General features: G+C 43.0%; 1 protein-coding gene across 2 annotated transcripts in view; it reads left to right on the top strand.

Annotated features, from left to right (window-relative positions):
- Nucleotides 1-8,526, top strand: part of Slc24a3 (solute carrier family 24 member 3) — a 478,272-nt gene extending 469,746 nt beyond the window's left edge. For both annotated transcript variants that reach the window (XM_087911151.1, XM_087911152.1), the window contains exons 16-17: nucleotides 3,394-3,459; nucleotides 6,645-8,526. In XM_087911151.1, coding sequence (XP_087767277.1) covers nucleotides 3,394-3,459; nucleotides 6,645-6,791 — 213 coding nt within the window. In that variant the 3' untranslated portion in view covers nucleotides 6,792-8,526. The remainder of the gene's footprint in view (nucleotides 1-3,393; nucleotides 3,460-6,644) is intronic.
- The last annotated feature ends 13,087 nt before the right edge of the window (nucleotides 8,527-21,613 follow it).

Here is a 21,613-nt window from a genome sequence, read left to right as displayed (position 1 = left end):
TTCTTGTTCAGTTCTCTAACAAGGAAAAAAATGACAGTACCCTCTGGGTGCACAGAAGACTCTACTAAAAGAGGGCTCAAAATAAAATGGAGAAAGGAGAAACCCCATAGAAGAATGCATCATCTTTCATCTTTGGAGCCAGATTTAGATTTGGTATTTTGGCAATAATATTTATTCCTTGAGGCTCTGTATGAATGCAAGAGTGAAGTTCAAAAACTTAAGTATAGCATGATTCATGTTGAAAGTGGTTAGCCAGACATAATCTTCCTGCTCAGATCTTTGTACTCACTGGTCCTTGGCTACTTAAGGTAAGAAATCGCTCAGTTCTTACTAGAGATTTGATCCTAGAGCTGAGGGGCACGTAGGATTGGGAACACATGGCCTCCACTTAAAGAAGAATGCTTATGGTGTTGAAAATTAAAATCTCACGGGATTTATTTGAGTATTTATTCACAGTTTTTATGCACAACCCCAGCACAATACAGTTAAGACATGGACTAAGACAATCCTTCCCCCTGCTGGCCACTGTGGCACTCTGGGGAACGCTTTGCTCCCCAGCACTGCACAGAAGCTGGGGACTATCATAGAGTCAGTAGGTGATATGTTTGGAGAAGAGAATCGTTTTTACTCCTTAAGATGGTCTCACTGTGTAGCTTGGTGTGGCCTCCTGAATGCTGGGATTACAGGCATGTGCCACCTTATCCAGCAAGACTGTCCTCATCATTATGATACATTTGCAATGTACCTCTCAATACTGATCTTCATAGACTAACCTGCTGATGAGAGAGGGGAAGTCTGTCTACATCAGGTTGAGGGTACCAGGGAGCCTCAGATGGGGCTTATCCGCTACTTTTCTGCTCTGAATTAGTAACATTTACTAACTTGGTGTCATAGTTGCAACCTGATTCCCCTTCACTGTCAAGAAGTCATTTGTCTGATGGTAACTGTTTCCCAACCAGAGACCAGCAGATAGAGAACTCATAGAGATGGTCACTGTAGTAGGGAGTTGGGAGCAGTGAACCCCCAGATCCTGAATTTCTGGTAAACAACTTGTAATGCTTGCAGCTGCTCTGAGCACAAGATCCTCAGAAGTTCTTGATGGCAGGAGAGTGGTTTCTGGTGGGTTTGGCTAGCAGTTAAGGATCTCTATATAAGCGGCTCTGGTACACAGTAAGGGGGGGGCGGGTATTCCTGTTTCAAGGATGACCCATGTCTCTGTCTGTGAGTCTTTGTGCGTTTCAGTCTCCAGCCCCTTGCCCGGTTCACGAACTGTATGGTAGCGCATAGAGCACAGATGGGCGTGTGCGCTACAGGACTTTAGTAGATTGATAAAAGAATTTAACACTTAGCCAGGAGAGAAAAGAAATTAATTTGGTATCCTGCAAAGAGAGCAACTGGCATGGCAGTTAAAGAACTGCCTATAAATGGCCATGGACTGTGGACGGACTCCATATAGGAAGAGTCCTCATTTGGTTATAATAAGCCACTTTGCCTGCAACTTCGTGGCATATAATTCCAGGCACACAGATGAGAGTAGCCCTAATGGGTCTGTTTGCTTCTGGGTAGTTAAGGTGAGTCACTGTTGCACACAGTTCTCCCCTCCCCTCATGTAGTTCTTACCATGCAAATGAAACATCTCTGTTGTGTTCAGTTGTGTCTGATTTTGATTGTTTTTGCCATCTGTTGTTTGATTTTTCTGTTTTGGTGGCTACTTTCTGGGCCAGGTTTATAGTGGTCCCTTTCTGATCTCTTTCTCACTACCCTCCCTCTACAATCCAGCTAATTGGTCCTCTGTTGGACTTTGCTTAGTGAGATACATTATGCTCTAGGTCTTTCCAGAAAGGATTGACTATTTAGAGTGTCTGATAAAAGATGAACTGACACACTCATCTATAAACACTCATACTGTTCCCATATGTATAGCTCAGTGGGAAACATTGAAATGAGGCCACAAGTAGCTTGAACCTTGTCAATAGGCCTCAAACCACTCCTATGCACTGTGTGCCTTTTTAGAAAAGAGTTGACAAATAGGGGCCTGGTGGTACATACCTGCAATCCCAGCACTTGGCAGACTGAGGCAAGAAGATTGAGTTTGAGGCCCACTTGGTCCATATAGCAAAATTACTGTCTCAAGGAGGAAAACAAAAGAAAGAGAAGGAAAGCAATAGAGAAGTCAATCAGTTTTATTCCCTCTTTCCATAAGAAGAGTTAACTGTACTCTTCCTGTACATGGTCCTTTAGGACCATGGATGTATATTGGCTGGGGCTGGAATAGGGATTGGATGGAGGTAGGGATGGAATCCTCAAACTTGAATCCACATGTGTACTTCTTCCCATAAAGTAAGCTCAAAACACGTGGGTGTTGGCTTTGCACATAGTTAGTGGGCGATTCAACGGGACAGAAGAAGTAGACTTTGAAATTGTATTGCTCAAAATGGCATTAACTTGGTAACAGTACTGGTTACAGGGCTTCCAAAGACTAAACGGCTGATGATCTATCTCAACCCAGACATAGAGAGTCATAGCTAGAAATCCTGCATGGGAGCCAGTGTTGATGGCTCATGAAAGGACATGAACTTCATCTCCACAGAGTTCTTGGGCTCGGGCTCCTTTGGAACTAGCCCTACTCTCCTGGGGGCCTCTTCTGTGATTGGACTGGACGGAAATTTCCTTTGAAGCTGGTGCTCATGGTGGTGTGGGTAGTGATGGTGCTGAGGGAAGGTTCCAGATTCTTTATCCTTAGTTCTCCTCAGCTGAGACGCAGAATCCACCATGATCTCTTTGGACTCCACGTGATGATCTCACAGCAAAGTTTGCCCTTGGAGTCTCTGCACATGGTGGTATCTCAGTCAGTGTTGGCTTCACATCTGTCAAGGAGAAGAAACGTGACAGGTACTGAGGAGGAGGAGCATCCTCTTTCAAACTGACAGCCAGACTCAGCTAAATTCTCAACCTCGTTGTAAATCATTAGCCCAGTCTCTCTCTCTCAAACTATGTGAAGAAATAAAAAAAAATGTTTATCCAAATTTTCCCATCACTTATGTGACATAATTCACCCTAAAAGTAGTATAAGTCTAAGAAAGCCGAGCCTCGCCAGAGGTCAAGTCAACAGGATAGTGTTGTTGACAAGAAGCTTGACATGATAGAGAATCTGAGCGCTCTTGGGCTAGTGTGGCTGGGGCCCTGCCTTTGAAGTCCGGACAGGATTGGGCCGGGAGCTGGCGAAGACAACTATGTGTGCCTGGGAAAGCACAAATCTCCAGAGCGGGGGCACAGCTGCTGTGCCGCTGTCTGCTTCCATCCTAGAGGAGAAACTCAGAATCACGGCTCGAAAGGCCACACTAAGCAAGAGTCTGACTAGGAAGCCTGATCTTGTGAAATCCTTTTTTACAGATTCGACTGAACAGCAGAGGCCTCATCTACTCCGTCGGCTTGCTCCTGGCCTCTGTCTTTGTCACGGTAGGTTTGCCGCTTCTTTCCGTTCTTGGGTGTTCATGTTTGACCCCTCCCCTTGCATACTTGGGAGAACAAATAGTTGTGGCCTCCACTAAATGGTTACAGTAGACGTCCACATACGCCATCTCACGGCTGCTTTTTCCTAAAGGGGTATCCTCGTGACCACTGAAATTCTTCCTCCCTTCCTAAAAGGAACTAGCCTCTTCTTTGAAGCTGGTCCTAGCTGGGCAGCGGTGGCACACGCCTTTCATCCCAGCACTGTGTGAGTTCGAGGCCAGCCTGGTCTACAAGAGCTAGTTCCAGGACAGGCACCAAAGAAGAAGCTGATCCTCTCTCAAGTCAAACCTAAAAATAACTTTTTCAAAAGCTTGAGAGGAGCACTAGGAGTATGTAGCTCAGTAGTCGGGCACTTGCCTAGAATACCTTATGCTGGGGCCTCAATCAGACAGTAAAATGTGAAGAGTTGGGCTGGAAAGATGGCTCAGTGGTTAAAGTGCTTTGTGTAAGCATTTGGACCTGAGTTCAGATTCCCAGAATTCACATAAAAGCCAGGCATGATAGCATATGCCTGTGACCCCAACACTATGAATAGGCAAAGACAGGAAGATCCAAAGGACTCCCTCGCCAGTCAGCTTAGCCAAGAAACAGTGAGCTCTAGGTTCAGTGAGAGATCTTGTCTCACAAAACAAGGTGGAGAAGTAATTAAGGAAATCAACCTTCTGCTTCTACACGTGCACAGACCAGCATATGTGCTGCAGGAGTGAGCGTGCTCACATGTGTGCATGCATGAGTACACACACACACACACACACACACACACAACAAAGGTGTCCCCTCTTTTGTACTATATTAGCCACCAAAGGAGTCCTCCCTAATAGGAGAGGAGCTTGGCAGAGATGGTGATGAGAGCCCTGTGAAATGGGAAGGGGTGAAGGTGGAGATGGGAGTGGGATAGAATTGAGATGGGATCTAAAATAGCCATCTGAGAACAGTGTACCCTGGGACCCTGGGAGGCCAGGGTGATAATTTTAAAGAATTTACAACCAACCTAAGGTCATTGAGCCCTATCAATGTGGCTGGGCAATGTGTGTATCTTGCATGAGCAAACGGAGACATTGCTTGAACTGAAGGATCCTGGGTTAGTCCAGCAAGGACACCAATTGAAAGAGAAACCAAAGGCCTTTGCAAAAGCAGTATCAGATGGAATGAAAACAGAGGCAGGAAGGAAGGAGAGACACAAGAGGGGGAAAACTCATGGGACTCTGGTCGTCTTAGTTACTTTTCAAATGCTAAGATAAAACATCATGACCAAGGCAACTTGTGAAAGAAAGCATTTAATTGGGGGCTGACTGTTCCAGAGGGTTAGAGTACATGACCATCATCAGTGAGAAACATGGCAGCAGGCAGACAAGCAGGCATAGCACTAAAGCAGCCATAGAAGTAGTTTTTGTCTGATTCACAAGCATGAAGCAAAGAGAAAGCCAAATACTGGAACTCGCATAGGCTTTTGAAACCTTAAAGCCCACCCCTAGTGAAACACTTCTTCCAGCAAGGCCACGCCTCCTGATCCTTCCTAAATCATCCCACCAACTGGGGACCAAGTATTCAAATATATGTGCCTATGGGCGCCATCTTCATTCAAGCTACCACAGTGCTGGAGTACAAAGATTTCATGTCCTGGGAGTTGGCAGAGTTGTGGGAGTTGGGATACCCAAGGAGATAAGATGGAAAGGAAGGAATATAGGGATATTGGCATCAGGTGTTTCTGCTACTGGTAGTAACAAGGTCAATGCCACAACATTGGCCCCTCGAACTTTCCCAAATGAAAGAGCTGTGTATGCACTACATGATCAAAACTGGATGAGGTGTGGTATTCCGCACCTGAAGTGAAGCCCATGCAACTGAGAGGGTGCATTTTGTACCTTATTTCATTTCCGTGTAGCTGACAGGCACATCGGGGAGCTCAGTGACTGATCCAGAGGACTAGGACTTGCGGGTATTGAAATCACTAAAAGGACAGTGAGAGTGCAGTGGTAGACAGGGAGGAGGAGCCAGGACATGAAACTACAGCGATTGGGGAAACCAGGGTAGCACGGCTGACAGCAATCAAGCCAGTTGGGAAACAAGAGATTTCACTCTTAGGGTCTAGCGGGGAGAGAAATGATTATTTGGAAGCAGCAATTTGTGGCCAACTTCCTCACCTCCATCTACAGCAATGGGAAGAGATTCCTGGGTAGCAGACAATCGTCTAGGCGAAACCACTGCCTTAGGGATATAGAAGATGTCCTCAAGCATTAACCAGGGCTTGGGGAAAGATAGAGGAAGTCTATCTCTTTTTTTTAAGTTTTTTTTTCAATGTTTATTAAATTATGAAAGTTTCCATTTCCGCCCCTCCTCCCCCTCCTCCTCCCTCTCCATCCCTAAGAGCAGTCAGGGCTTCCAGCCCTGTGGGAAGTTCAAGTTCCTCCCCCCTCCCTCCAGGTCCAGGAAGGTTAGTATCCAAACAGACTGGATCCCAAAAATCCAGTATATGCAGAGGAAACAAGTCCCGGTGTCATTATCAGTGGCTTTTCAGAAAGGCTCCGGGCCAGCCACATTCAGAGAATCCGGCCACATTCAGAAAATCTGGTTGGATCACGTGCTCATTCAGTCCCAGTCCAACTGGCCTTGGTGAACTCTCATTAGATCCGTTCCCTTGTATCAGTGGGTGATCGCACCCCTCGCGGTCCTGAGTTGTTTTTTTTTTCATGTTCTTCCTCCTTCTGCTCCTCATTTGGACCATGGGGGGCTCAGTCTGGTGCTCCAATGTGGGTCTCCGTCTGTATCGCCATCCATCATCGGATGAAGGATCTATGGTGATAAGCAAAATCTTCATCAGTATGGTTATAGGCCAAGGCCAGTTCAGGCACCTAGAGGAAGTCTATCTTGAGCACAGAGGACTATGGGGTTTATGACTATGGGGTTTTTTTTGTTTTTGGTTTTGGGTTTTTTTTTTTTTTGGATCTGTCATTTTTATTTGTTAACAGGATAGCCACTGCTTGCAGGTTTTGGCTTCCTCTCTTTTTACTTTAATGTTCCTACTTTCCAAGGATGATGCAGACTCAGGCCCATCCTCCACGGCCCAACCCCCCACCCCCGCCCCCCACGCAGCCCGTCAAGCACCCTCTGACCTGTTCTTTCTGTTGCAGGTGTTTGGTGTTCACCTGAACAAATGGCAGCTGGACAAGAAGCTAGGGTGTGGGTGCCTCTTCCTGTACGGCGTGTTCCTCTGCTTCTCCATCATGACGGAGTTCAACGTGTTCACCTTTGTGAACTTGCCCATGTGTGGGGACTAATGATTGGCCTGGCCACCTGCCGAGGCCCAGGTCCTCCTTTTCTGTGCAATACGAGACCCGGTCGCACCTGAGTCAGGCGGCCCCTCAAGGGCCGCGGCGTCCGTCTCTCCCGTGCTGTCCACAGGCCTCCACTCCTGTCCTGGTGGCCTAGGCTCTCCCTGCCACCTCCTTTGCTCCCGAGTCCCTTGATCCTACCTCCCACCCAGCCCCTCTCACCTGCCCACCCCCGATCCCGTCCCTCCTCTTCCACATGAAGCCCCCACCACCCACATGAATTTTCAAGCTCCATTTTTGAACAGTGACTGAGATTCTAGAACAAAACTGGCTGCTAACTGGCCCGAGCCAGGCACAACTTACTCCAACCCCTCTCCCTTTTTAAGTTATTTCACAGATGACACCCTAATTTATGACCAGAGACTTTGAAGAGACAGGAGGGGTCTGCTGAGGGCAGGAAGCGTTGGGATTACTTCATTCGGGGGTGATCCCTAGGTTACCGAGTTTAGGGAACTGTTTTACTTGAGGGGGCTCTTCGTTTCTTTACTTTTCTTTCAGAGATGGAGGAGTCCCCCGTGTCTTCTCTCCCTGGGCTCTGGCTTAATAGATGATCCACAAGTTGTACTGAGCGTCTCCTGGGTGGGGGGGGGGTGAGCCCCGGGAATGGTGGGAATTGAACAATTAGTTGGGAAAACGCTGAGCAAGACCACCAGGAATAAGTGCATGACATGCTGTTTTTCTGCCCAAGGACACCTCACTAAAGTCCTGAAGGCATCACCTGGGGGGGGGGGGGGTTACAGTGTTAGAGAAAGAAACCTGCTTCACACATGTTCACTATGACCATCTCTTTCTCACTAGATCCTTTCTAGTTTTTTTTCAAGCAATAGTTCTAGCCTGCCTGAGGCCTTTGACAGGGACACCAGGCAGTCAACAGCAGAAACTTCCCCAGCGTGTGAGTCCTTGAAACGTGCTCTTGTTGCTTGGCATTTGTGGTAACGGGGAATGACCCAAGAGGCTATCGCTGTCCTCTGGACAGAAGTTACAGACACTGGTTTCTTGGATAATGGAGAGAAGCACATTTTGCACAGACGTCGTCGATGAAGTCCCAATTCGCCGCTTGGTATCGAGTACACTGGACCCTGACGGCTGGCTCTTGAGCAAACATCCTTCGTTACGGGATGCCACTACCAAGCTGGCCAGTTTCACCCCTCCCCTCTCAGAGGGATGGCCAGGGAGGGAGAAAGCAGAGAACTGATACCTTGGAAACCACAGAATGTGCTCGAGGGGCACAAGTTATTGTGAACATTTCGCCAACCACTGCTCAGCCGCCCTGCTAGATTTTCTATAATGCTGAATTATTACGCAGAGTAATTCCAAGTTGAGATACACCCATGCTTGTTACACTTGTATTTATTGAAACTGTGGATTCTTGCCCGCCCGTGCTGTCCCTTGTATTTACTTTAAGCACTGATCACTTATCATCCATTTGGTATGGTTTTCCCAGTCCCTTGTACACATCCTGGTTTGAATTGTAAAAAAAATAACCTGCTACAAATCGGTTGACTGTTTCTGTCTGAAGTACAAGCCGAGGGGCAGCATCAACCAAGGACCGGGAGAGGAAATCACCAATGTGGGCTTTCAGAGCTAAGACACACTTACTGATTTGGTTGCACATTTTGCACTGGTTTATGGCGAATGTTTTCTTGGACGGATGGTGTAAAATAAACTTCTCTGTTCTGTATCCTCCCTGGAACACAGTGTGTTGCTTTCTTGGCTGGACTGGTATTTTTTCATAACCGGGAGAACAACAGCAACCGCTATGGAGTCAGGTATGTGTCGCCTCTACATCTGGCCAGACTCGCCGCAGGACTAATATGGCTGGCAAATAGCAGGTACTAACTGCGAATAATGGACCCTGCCTAAAGTTTGAAGGGATTTCAGATCTGTGTCGTGTCACAGAATTCTAAAATTCTGCCTGTGGTAGAGTGCTTGTGGCATCGTGTCAGGAATCTCTTCTTTCTGGTGTACACAACATTAGGAAGTTCATGAGTCCTGATGTGGTTTAGCAGGAGCCAAGTTCTCCATCCTGATGTTAGAAGGTTTCAGTCATGAAAATTAAGAGCTTTCTGAGTTGGCCACGACATCTGGAATCCCAGCCCTCAGGAGACTGAGGCAGGCTGATCTGAATCAAGGGCTAGACAGAGAGACTCTGCCTCAAAAAAAAAAAAAAAAAAAAAAAAAACAAGCAATATGAACCTCCTGCAAAGTCAATTTCTCAAAAGAGACAATAACATATAGTTACAATAAGCCATGTTCTGATCCAAAGGGCCTACCATTGTGCCTGAAAGTCAGCACAACTTATATAGAAACCAGAAGAAAAAATGGGTACTGAGTCATAGCAACTACTTAACTGCTTAAAGTATATATTCCCAGGGTCAGAATGTAAAAGGTGCCTGGCCTTGTCTTTTGTATTTACATCTTAAAACGTCTGACTATCATAGCTGTGCATCTCACAAATACACCTTGGGTGTGGGTTAGAGTATTGTTATACCTGTTGGTGTTCCTTACTTAGTTCTCCTAATTGTCAACAAAAAGACATGTGATCAGAAACTTGGCTTTACTTTATCCCTTCTGCAGTACTGAGGGTAGAACTCAGAGACTGTACATGGTAGGTCCGCACACTCTGCTGCATTCCAAGCCCACAGAAGCTTGATTTAAAAACATGTTTCCTGTGAAATCTTTACAGATTACGGGTTAGTTCTCAATGCCTCAAAGTGAAAATCCCAGGATGAACCCCTGGCTTGGTGGCTCACTCTTGTAAGCCCAATAGTCAGGAGGCAACTGGGAAGACAGGGAGATCAAGGCTAGGTTGGACCAATTAGCAAGTTCCATGCCAGCCTGAGCAGTATAACAAGACCCTGTCTCAAAACAAAATGAGAGAGAGAAAGAGAGAGAGACATAAATCCACCCATTCATTCATCCATCCTGGGCTGACCACTTTTCCAGCTTCAGCCATGAGAAATGCCAGTCTAGAAACTCCGAGATGAAATGAGAATTTAGCATACTTCTGCCTGGATTCCAGCCATGCACAATTATTTCTTGGGTTGTCCATGGAGAGTGTAGTTTCCAGTGAGCCAGCTGTCCCGTGAAGCAAAATTGTTGGTGTTGACCATTTCCATGCTCCTGATGCAGTGGTACTTTAGAAACGTTAGGGTGGTAGGAAAGGATTGAAAATAAAATGTATTTTAATATCTTACACTTCACATGGCCAGCAGAGACCCTTACCACAGTGTTCTGACATAATTCATCCTCTCCCACAAGACAGTCTCCCTGCCTTACAACCTTTCCCCAGGAAAGATGCATGCTACACTCTCTGCATCCTCCTGAACACATCCTACCTGGTCTTGCTAGGAGGTGCCTGGAGAACGCTCGCCTTTCCTTCCCAGTCCGGCTTGGTTTGCACATGCTCATCGCCAACATGCATGCCTTCACTAGAACAGTAACCTCTGTGCCTCTGAGGCCACACAGGAGACTGTTCTAGTCATGTGGGAAATGTGGTATCTGCTCCTTTCATAAAGAAAGTGCTAGCCCCACCTCCGGGAGGATATGCGCTTTGCAGTGCATGCACGTTTGATAGTTACTTCAAAAAGATGTAACGGTATGGGCTGGGGAGATGGCTCAGTGGGTAAAGTGCTTGCTGCACAAGCATGAGCGCCTGAGTTTGAATCTCTAGAATGCACGTACAAGAGGAAAAGCCACGTGTGTGCAGTGTGCGCCTGTAATTCCAGCACTAGGGGAAGGGAGACAAGTGGATCCTCGGAGCTTGCTGGCCAGGGAGTCTAACTAATGAACAAGCTCCAGGTTCAGTGAGAGATGCTCTCTGGAAGAATAAGGTGGAGAGCAATAAGGGAAGACGCTCGGTACACATGCGCATGCCCAGCTGTAAGAAGAGACGCACTTGTGGGAGTCGCTCAGTACATATGCGCATGCCCAGACGCAAGGAGCGATGCAATAGTGGGAGTGGGCTAAAGGTGTTGCTGCGGACATTTATATAATTATAAATTCACAGTCATAATTTTGCATACTAGGGATCCCAAACTCTTATGTATCCCAAACAGTAACTTAGAGCTGATTTTAATCATTCAAGTATCAAAGACAAATCTAAACATTTAAAGAACGCTAGTTACTAAGAATATTGTAAAGTCTGGTCCGTTTTCGAGTTATAGTATGAAATAGAAACAATATCTAGCTCTAATTCCTGATCAAAAGTGGAGTGACCTTAAAGTTTACCAAACTGTTCAGGCAAATATTCAATTGTTATTTTAAAATGTAGAGGAAAATTGATGAACAGGGTGCTTTTAGCAAAATTTATTTTCACCTTTTCAAAATGGGATGGTTATCTGATTAATAGGATGTTCTGACACCACTTGTGACCCATTTTAGTCAAGTATTCAAAAAAGAGCACACTATCATGTTGGATTTAAGATTTAAGATAACACAACACACATATGCACACAAACAGACACACATAAACACACACACACAGGGTCTATCTAATATCAAAACAGTCCAATTCATTGTTGAAATATCAAACTGTCTATTTCCATAAAATAACAGGAATGAAGAAAATTAAGCAAAGTTTTCTCTGATGAATAAAAATAAGTACTCATCACTGAAAAATATGGGCACTGCCCTGCTATTTAAAAGGTCAGGGGCTGAGCTGGAAAAAAATATAAAAATAAAAAATAAAAAAAGAGGCCAAGAGTGTGCACAAGATAAATTATGCTGTGGCCAGAAGAACTGGCTTTACACTGAACTTTTCACTTGGCTTCTGAACACAGAGTAAAGGGCAAGAAATGCAACCAACATTTTTCAAGTTAAGTGTTATGCAGGGTAATGTATGATCATGACGTCCTTAAAAACTACACTTGGTCATCTCATTCTCTTAAGCAGTTTTATTCAGCCGCGATGTAGCAAACATACTTACCAAGTTCTAGACATTTTAAACATAGTATTTATAGTGAATTCTCCTTTTATTTTAATTTTGGTTTGTGTTTCTGCAGCAGAGCGAATGGGGAAGATTTGAAATGACAATTTTGGCATACATGCCACTGAGTGTTTTTCTACTTAGTCTAAATAACCATATGCATCTACAAATACATTAAATTTATTTTTCTCGCTAGGCATGATGATACAAGCCTGTTCTATAGCTTTGGAAGAAGAGGCAAGAGGACTAAGAGTTCAAGATCATCCTAACTACAAAGTGAGGTTGACACCGGCCTAGGAGATTTGAGACTTTTTATTTTTCATTATAACTTGACATGGGATTTCCCTCTTTATTCTGTGATTGCCATTGATGAATAAAGAACTGCTTTGAGCCTATAGCAGAGCAGGGTGGGGCGGAGCAGAGCTAGGAAGGGAGGACTGGACTGAATGCTGGGAGAAAGAAGGGCGGAATTAGAAGAAGCTATATAGTCCTGACGGATACAGATGCCAGACCTTTAGCCAGTAAGCCACAGCCATGTGGCAATACACAGATTAATAGAAATGGGCTAAATTAATATGTCATAGTTAGCCAATCAGAAGCTAGAGCTAGTGGGCCAAGCAGCGATTTAATTAATACAGTTTCTATGTGATTATTTCGGGGCTGAGCGGCTGGGACAAACAAGCAGCCTGCCACTACAATAACTGACAGCTTATTCTGCTTATCTAAAACTGTTTCTGATGATGCTGTGATATCTAGTTTATTAGGATAAACAGCCCAAGGGTTCTGGGAAACTGCACACAGATCTTGGAATGAAATGAAACAAGGAATTTCAGAATCTCTGAAGGTGTTCTTGGCTACTTCAGGCCCATGCCTATAGGTCATACTGGAAATGCACTTGTATATTAAAATGCCCTTGCGTAAAATTGGTATTTTGTAATGATATTTTATTTGCATTTTAATAAATAAAACTTGCCTCAAGTTCAGAGAGTAAAACAGTCACACTGATCAGCCTTACAGACCAGGCACTGGTGACACACACCTTTAGTCTCAGTAGCCACACTGGTTTGCCATAGAAACTGGGCAGTAGTGGTGCACACCTTTAATCACATAACTAGAGAGGAATATAATATGGGAGGAGGCAGCTCTTACACACAGTCTCCTTCTGGGATCCCTGGAGGCCATTTCGGGGTGAGGTAGAGGTAAGAGACAGGGCTGGCTGTTTTGCTTTTCTGAATTTCCAGATTGAACCACAATATTTGTCTCTGGATTTTTAGTAGTCGCGCTACATATTGTGTACTTGTCTTAAAGAAAATAGAACACCATTCAATGCCGTGTCTCTCTTTTTTAAGAAATAGTAGGCATTCCATCTTCCTGCCATAGAATTCTTCATATGAGGTAAGAAAGCTGTACTCCTCAGTCTGTACTGATCTCACCACCAGGAGATGTGAACAAGATTGCCTCATACTATATATTTAAAAGGTATTTTTTTTTGTCCTAGCTATAGGTTTCTAATATATCAATCACACCATCTAATCCCTGTTGTTACCACAATTAATCACTGTCTTGGTTAGGGTTTACTATTGCTATGAGGAGACTCCATGACCATGGCAACTCTTCTAAAGAAACATTTAATTGAAGGTGAGTGGCTTACAGTTTCAGAGGTTCAGTCCATTATGACCATGAAGGGGAGCATGGCAGCATTGCGGGCAGATGTGGTGTTGGTGATGAGTGCTACATCTTGCAGGCAGGAAGTCGACTGACTGTCACACTGAGAGAAGCTTGAGGAAAAGAGACCTCAAAGCCACCCCCACAGTGACACACTTCCTAATAGTGCCACTCCCTTTGGGGTCCATTTTCTTCCAAACCACTACAGTCACCCTACAGTTGTTCAAATATTCTATGCATTTTCTATCTATTAAAAAAAAAGTTCAGTTTATCTTCGTTTCTTCACCTTGTTGTCTATATCAGGGGTTCCAAGCTTTTAACACACTACCTAGATAAAGTCTCCAAAGAATTACCTAGAGACTTATTAAATATTTATTTCTGTAGACTTATGGATAAGCCTGTAGCAAGAATAATTAAAAAAAAAAACAGAGAAACTGAGATTCAGGTTGAATATCAGAAAAGCACAGCAAATAAGCCACTAAAGAGTTCTTAACTCTATGAAATCTTGAGACTGAAAGGGGAGTGAGTTCCTGTCTCATCCTGCCTTATATTCCTCTCTAGGGCTAGGATTAAAGGTGTACACCACCACTGCCTGGCCTCTATGGCTAACTAGTGTGGCTGCTGGAATTAAAGGTGTGTGCCATCACTGCCCGGTCTGTATGACTGACAAGTATGACTAACTTTGCACTCTGACCATATTTGCCCTTTTTGTCTAAAATAAAAATAAGGCTGTAATTAATATAAGAAAAATATATAAAATAAGTACAATAACTATATGTAATATATAGAGACAATAATGTATAGTCCATTTGCATTTGACAAATTCAGAAAAAATACTCCATTTTCTATCCTATCTTGGTGAGTTCAAGAGGTTGTATCTAATTAATTTTCTATTCTAATTTGCATTATCAAATTATCTTTTACTGAGCCGGGCAGTGGTGGTGCATGCCTTTAATCCCAGTACTTGAGAGGCAGAGACAGGTGGATCTTTGTGAGTTCAAGGCCAGTCTGGCCTACAAGAGCTAGTTCCAGGACAGGCTCCAAAGCTACAGAGAAACCCTGTCTCGAAAAACCATGTGTGTGTGTGTGTGTGTGTGTGTGTGTGTGTGTGTGTGTGTATCTTTTACTGTCCCTCAACCTTTTACACTATACACCTCTTTAGTGAGTTTCTTTTCTGCATCTGGTAAACAAGGAAAACTATAACTATCTAGTCTTCAACTTCCTCAGAGACCAGAGAAGGAAATACTATTAACTGAGTAAGGAGGAAGTGTGAACAAGTGACTTCTGAAAATGGGAGAAATGACAAAAAAGACTGGCTGGAAAATCACCCACAATTCTTCTGCAACATTGGGGCATCCATCTTTGGCCTACAGGCCTACTATAGCTGACAAACTTTTCTGTGACGCAGAATTTTGAAGGACTGTCCTACCTTGTCATGGCAAGGTTTTGCAGTCACTCTCTTTTGTGTCCTGCTTGTCCAATTTAGACAGCACACCATCAGCAATCAAGGCAAGAGCACTTTCTTGCTCAGTGACTTACTTTTGTCACAAAGAAAGTGAACTTCATGTGGAGTTTCTTTGCTACCCATCATCTTCTCTGAAGTAGATTGGTGCTACCAGGAGCAGACATGTCTCATGTCATAAAGAAAAGAACCTATGTTATTAAAACATCTTAAATGTCTTCTTCTGTCGATCTCTGAAGTGTTTGAAGATAAACTGTCTTTCTAAAATATATCTGTTTGATCTTTAAAACATACCTAATGTGACTACAAGTTCCATTGTCATAGGTGACTAATTACTAACTTGCATTTTCTCATTATCCTAAACAGATGGTAATAATAGCTTTCCAGAACTAGAAATTTGCATTACATTGTTAAATGAGCTGTATAGGTGCAATACCTTGAACAATATTAGAAATTATGTACAGTATGTTTAGCAAAATTAATCTCAAATTTGTATACAATATACAAAAGTCTAATCCAATGTAAAATATTTAAACTAGTAGTTGCTTTTTAAAAGTAGATTCAATAATCTACCTTTCTATTCTATCATATCTATATCCCCTTATTTCTTTTCAAAGCTATAATGCTGAATCTAATCTACTTTGTTCAACATTCCTCCTGACTGTAACCAATAGCAACTTGTAACCAACCCCTTTAAACAATGGCAAATATCCATAACCCACTGAATGACCAAAAACCACCTGCACCACCTCTAGGGAATGTAGGTGTCATATTCTTAAGTTTATTTCCTACTGTCTGGCAATGATAGCATCTTTCAGGGATCCTGAAAAGAAAATTTGGGGTTAATTGTCAGGTCCTGGGAGAGGTAGCTTTATCATTTGTTGTCCAGTCTCTGCATAATGGGAAAGTATAGGGATTGTATCAAGTCCTAGCTACAGTAGTCTGTGAGGCTGGATCATCTAGTCTAGTCACCTCAAAATTGTTCTGAGCAGTTTGTAGTCCAAAACCAATTTTAAGGTGGTGTTTTTCAGTTTAGCAGTGTTTCTATAGTCTTGGAGAAATCATCACTGTGGGACCCCACCCTCCTTTTGGAGACTTCAAAGGTCACTGTTAGACGTGTTCATGGTTCACTACATTAAACTGATAGAGACTCAAAACCAAAATTATGTACAGGAAGGTAGATGAAACCTTTTTCTAGAATTAGTACTCTATATGACCATTAATATCCTGACAAAAACTATATATAATACACACACACACACACACAAGCTCTTTGCCAGGGTTCACTTTCTGTCCATAATTTGTCAATTTCATCATTATTAAAAGGTACTATAATTTCTTCTGGGTCTATGCCTGCAAATTGATGAAGTCTCAATTTTCCTTTTAGAATTAACTCAGACACCTTTTCTACATAAGATTTTTGATTTTTTTAAACATGGTTTATATGATTTAAAAAAATTCATCCTAAGATAATATTTTCTATCTGCATTAAAGTTCCTGTAGGGGAATGTTTGAAGGGTAATATGACCAGAATGTAATTAAGCTTCAGATTCACAGGATCAACATGTGCCTTCTGCAATTTCTCTTCAACCAAGCCATTTCTCTCTCAGATTCAGCTAATAATTTCCTGGGACTGTTTAAGTCCTTGTCATCCTCTGAGGTTTGGTTTAAATTAATCAGTTCATCAGGTTTTATCCCAATAGTGGGATAGATTGGAAATGTCTCCTAGAAATCTTTGAAAGTCTTTAAGAGTCTACAATTGATCTCTTCTAGTTTGTACCTTTTGGGTTCTAATTTTTTGTAAACCTATTTTATAGCCCAAATAATTAATAGAAGCTCCTCTTTGTATTTTTTCAGGAACAATTTATAATCCCAACAACAAAATTTTCTTTACTTCTTCGATCATTCTTTCTAAAGTATCTACATTTGAATCAGATAACAAAATATCATTCATGTAATGGTAAACTATAGATTGAAGAAATTGCTTATGTATCATTTCCAATGGTTGACTTACAAAATTTTGGCACAGCATGGAACTATTTAATATTTGCTCTGGGAAAATCTATGATATCTTTTGACAGGTTGAAAAATATTTTAAGTAGGCACTCTGAAGGCAAAATTTTCTGTTGTTTTTTTTTCTTGTAAAGGTATAGTGAAGAAACAATCTTTTAAATCAATAACTATAATAGGCCATCCTTTAGGCAATAGAGAAGCAAAGGAATTTAGACTGTAGAGAGCCCATAGAATAATCACCTCCACCTCCCTAGTGCTGGAACTAAAGGCATGTGAAGGTGTTGGGAACACCTTTGTGAGAGATCTATTTCTCTTTTTAGACACATCCAATCTCATGTAGCCCAGGGTGGCCCTGAATCCTGGGATTAAATGTGTGTTCCACCACTTTCTGGCCTCTAGTGGCTTAACTCTGCACTCTGATCTTCAGACAAACTTTATTTCTTAAAACACAAATAAAGTATCACTAAACAGGCCCAAGAGTTCTCTTTTCTTACAACTCCCGGATACTAATTGCTGCTGCAATGGAACCCACTTTGAGAACTACTGCCCTAAACTAACATGGTCTCTGAAGGTACCTTTGTTTTACACCAGCCCCCACCACTATCATTAGTTTGAAGGAAAACATACACAGAGATGGATGTATCATTTTTTTCATCTTTTTGACATTCTCTTTTCTGCTTCCATTGAGATCTATCAATGGCTGAAAGTAGACAACAGCCCTTGCTTCCAGTTCTGCATTAACTATGCTGTTTAGTCCCCCTCCAGGCTCTACTTCTAACAACTAAAGAACAACTTTTAAATTAAAACCCACCTAGATCAAAGAAAATTGCTTAAGATAAAGATAAAGCTATCATTCTGGATAGAGACCATCAAGTTCATTCAAGGTGAAAAGGTGCCAGTCACAAATGACAAGTGAATTCAGGGAGAGAATTTTCCTTCCCCGGAACCTATATTTGTATATTGTGATTATGGATAGCTTGTTTGCCAATGCACAGATGTTCTTTTCTGTTTGTTCTTGGTTTATGTTTTTGTACATTTCGTGCAATGCTCAGGGACCACACCCAGGGCCTTGAACATACCAGGTAAGCATTCTAGCCCTGGGTTCCTCCCAAGCTTTTGGCTTTTGATACAGAGTCTAGTTATGTGGTCCAAGATGGCCTCCAACTTGTAATTCTCCTGCCTCCATCTGCTAATGTCTGAGATTATAAGCAGTCACTTCCACGCCTGGCACTCAATGTGTTACTTTGATTTAAATTTATCTAGCAAAGAGGTCACATCTCAGAAAAAAATTAATACAAGGCTTGTTTTAGAATGGACTATTAAGTGAACTGAATACTAACACATACACTATTGTGTTCTTGCCTTTGACACAAGAGCAGAATGCATCCAACCACACATCTAAATAGCTTCTATGTTCGGATGGTGACTCCCAAGTGTTGAGTGATCAAAGTTCCCAAGAAAGAAATATAGACACATAGACACAGTGCTTGGGCCTGTAGACAGCACTCTCCTCAGACATGGGCTCTTGGCTAACCCACAAGGGCTCAAAGGGCATACTGTGTTCCCACATAATGTAGTAAAAGTCACATTTTACAAGCCCACTTAAAATATCACTCTGAGTCAGGAAGTGACTTTAAATGTTAGTTAGCAAGCATAATCCAGGGTGGGCTGGGCAAGGGGAAAGAATGAGGCCTTCCACTTCAGAGGTAGAACACTATGTGTGGTCCACACCAGCCCACAGGAAAGTATGTACACACTCTGTCACCCCCAAAGCCTCGCTCTAAGAAGCTCTCTCTTTCAAAGTGGCATCTCTAGACTGGGATGTGTTCCTGTGGTCACATTGTCATCTGTGAGATCCGTCTGAGTCACCACCCTTCCTATTTCTAAGACCCTGTTTATACTTCTGACAGAATTTAACCAGCTAACTAAATGCTAACACTCTTCTCAGGAGGAAACCAAGAATTTGGAAGAAACAAGAACTTGAGATCTAGGCCAGGAAATCTCTTCATTTCTAACATATGCAAATCAGTGACTTGGAGGCCCTGAAAGTCTGGGTGCCTTGGATGTGCATAATATCCAAATTCACTTCATTACTCTCAAAGGAAGCTTAACACAGTTCCAAAGTTGCAACACTGATTATTTATTCTGGAACGGTCTTATGCCCTCTTGGTATTTTAACATGGATCCACTGGCTACACAGAAAGCTTCACATTTTATGTATGCGATTACTGGGCCAAACCAACCTTGTAGAATGAGTGGTCAGCTTTCCCCTGCCCATTAACAGGAAGCTTACAAACCAAGCAGCCTGCTTCTCCTGAGGGTTGCAGGTGATTGGTTGCTCAAGTCTGCTTTCTCTTGCTGTCCTTAAAAAGACTGACCAAAAGCAATCTAGGGGAGGAAAGGATTTATCTGGCTTAACTGAGGGAAACTAAGGCAGAAAGTCAAGGCCAGAAGCCTGAAGGCAAAATTGCTAGTCCACACAGCATTACCTCTGGCAAGGAAGCTCGCTCATAGCTGAAGTATAGTAGATATCACGGAAGAATAATGCTTACTGGCTCACTCCCAGGTTCATGTTTAGCTAGGTTTCTGAGAGAGCCCAGACCACTTATGGAGGTATGGTGTATTTGGGGACCTACAGGCACTGTTCTAGTTTTCTTCCTGTTTCTGTGACACACAACATAACCAAAGCAATTTGGGGAAGATGTATTCCATCTTATAATGCATAGTCCATCTTCTAGGGATCTCAAGACAGGGACCCAAGGACAGGAAGTGAAACAGAGACCATGGACAAATGGTGCTTACTGGATTGCTTCTCTTGGCTTGCTCAGGGATCTTTCTTGTACAAGCCAGGCCCATCTGTCCAGGGATGAGATCATCCACAGTAGATGTGACCCTCCGACATCAATCAGCAATCAAGAAAAGGCCCCACAGACATGTCCATAGAGTGGTCTGACAGAGGCAAATACTCAACTGGGGACTTGCCTCTCATGTGACTCTAGGCTGTAGCAAGTTGACAGTTAAAACTGACCAAAACGGGAGTCCAGGAAGTAATGAAGTGTTGCAGAATATTTGTACACTGTGCAAAGATGCGTTGCTGTGATTGGTGTAATAAAAAGCTGAATGGCCAATAGCTAAGCAGGAGAGATAGGCAGGACTTCTAGGCAGAGAGAAAGGAAGAGAAAGAAAGGATTGAGGTGTGCAGCAGACACAGAGCGACCAGGGTGTGCAGGAGGAGAGGTAACGAGCCACGTGGCAGAATGTATAATAAAATAAATGGGTTAATTTAAGTTATAACAACTAATTAGGAACAAGCCTAAGTTAAAGGCCAAGTTTCCATAATTAATAAGAAGTCTCCGGTTTGTTATTTGGAAGCTGGTGGGACAGAGAAAGACTCATTACAATAAGGAACCAAATATTGCAAGGTTTCTCTTGTTTCTCCCTTGTTGCACCTCAGTCTTTGTCCCGATGCCCCTATAACACAATGTCATTGGACTTCTCCCTTTTATTGGCTTAGAAGTAGTCAGAGGTGGTGTGATGGTTAGCATTGACTTTCATATTAACAGGATCTGAATTCACCTACGTGTTATGTGACCCTGTTGGTGGGGAAGATGTGACAGATATCTGCTCATCCCACGTAGAGGTGGGGTGGCAAAAGACCAAAGGATGGATACCAACAAAGTCTACCTTGATGAATCAATGGGTTTTATTGAGGTTAACTATAGGAATATGGATGAAGAGTTAGCTTACAGGAGCAGAAATAACTCAGAGATATCTGTATTACCAAAGGCACAGCCCAGCATAAATAACAATTCACAAAATCTGGGAACATGAAGCTCACTGCACAACCTGCAGGCAGCTAAGCAGGTTGGAGAGGGTCCTTTTCTGGTGGTCCAGTTGGTTTGAGCCTCTTCCTGGCAGCTTGGCTTGTCTGCGAGTCTTCTTGGAATCTTGCCTTCTCTGGGTTGCTTCTCTATTCTCTGCTTCTCCCTGGTGGTTAGGTTTGTCTGGGCGTCTTCTTTGCAGCTTGTCTTGTTTGAGAGCAACTCTCAGCAGTCTTTACTGCTTCTGTACACTTGGAGAGGGAAGGGCCCAATGAATCTGGTCAGTATTAGGGACTCCCTGGGGTATTTTGGGTTGTATACACCCTGTCTTAAAGCGCATCCCTTCAGAGTAGAATATATCTATATTGGGGAAAACTGTTACACAATATTAGGAAGCAAGTCTCCAAGTATGCCTGTGATAGATGATAATTTAGGTTATGTTGCCCTCTTGACATAACTGCAAGGGATTATCTTGATTAAGGAAATTAAGGTAAGAAAATGCACCCTAATGGATAGAAGACTTCTCCATTCCTAAGCATGGGTTCATCCTGGACTCCCTAAAAAGGAGGGAGTCAACTGAGTGAGAACAGCATTCATTGACTCAATGTGACCTGATGATTCAAACTTGTGCAACCTTAACTTCCCTTCTGTGACAAATTTGTCTTGAACTGTGAACTGATTCTTTATGTTGCTAGTGTTTGGTATTTTGTTGCCATGATAGGAGTAACTAACATGTGTGAATTTCTTTCTTTAACGTGTTTGTGCATATATGGTGTGTATGCATGAGTATATTTGTGTCTGGGGGCCTCACATGTGTGTGCAGGTGGGTATACACAAGTGGACACGTAAATATAGAGCCTGGGTTCTGACATTTGGAATT

Source organism: Myodes glareolus, chromosome 10 (genome assembly GCF_982192425.1).
Source record: "Myodes glareolus chromosome 10, mMyoGla1.1, whole genome shotgun sequence".
NCBI classification, from domain to species: domain Eukaryota; kingdom Metazoa; phylum Chordata; class Mammalia; order Rodentia; family Cricetidae; genus Myodes; species Myodes glareolus.
This window is presented reverse-complemented; position numbering and strand designations above follow the sequence as displayed.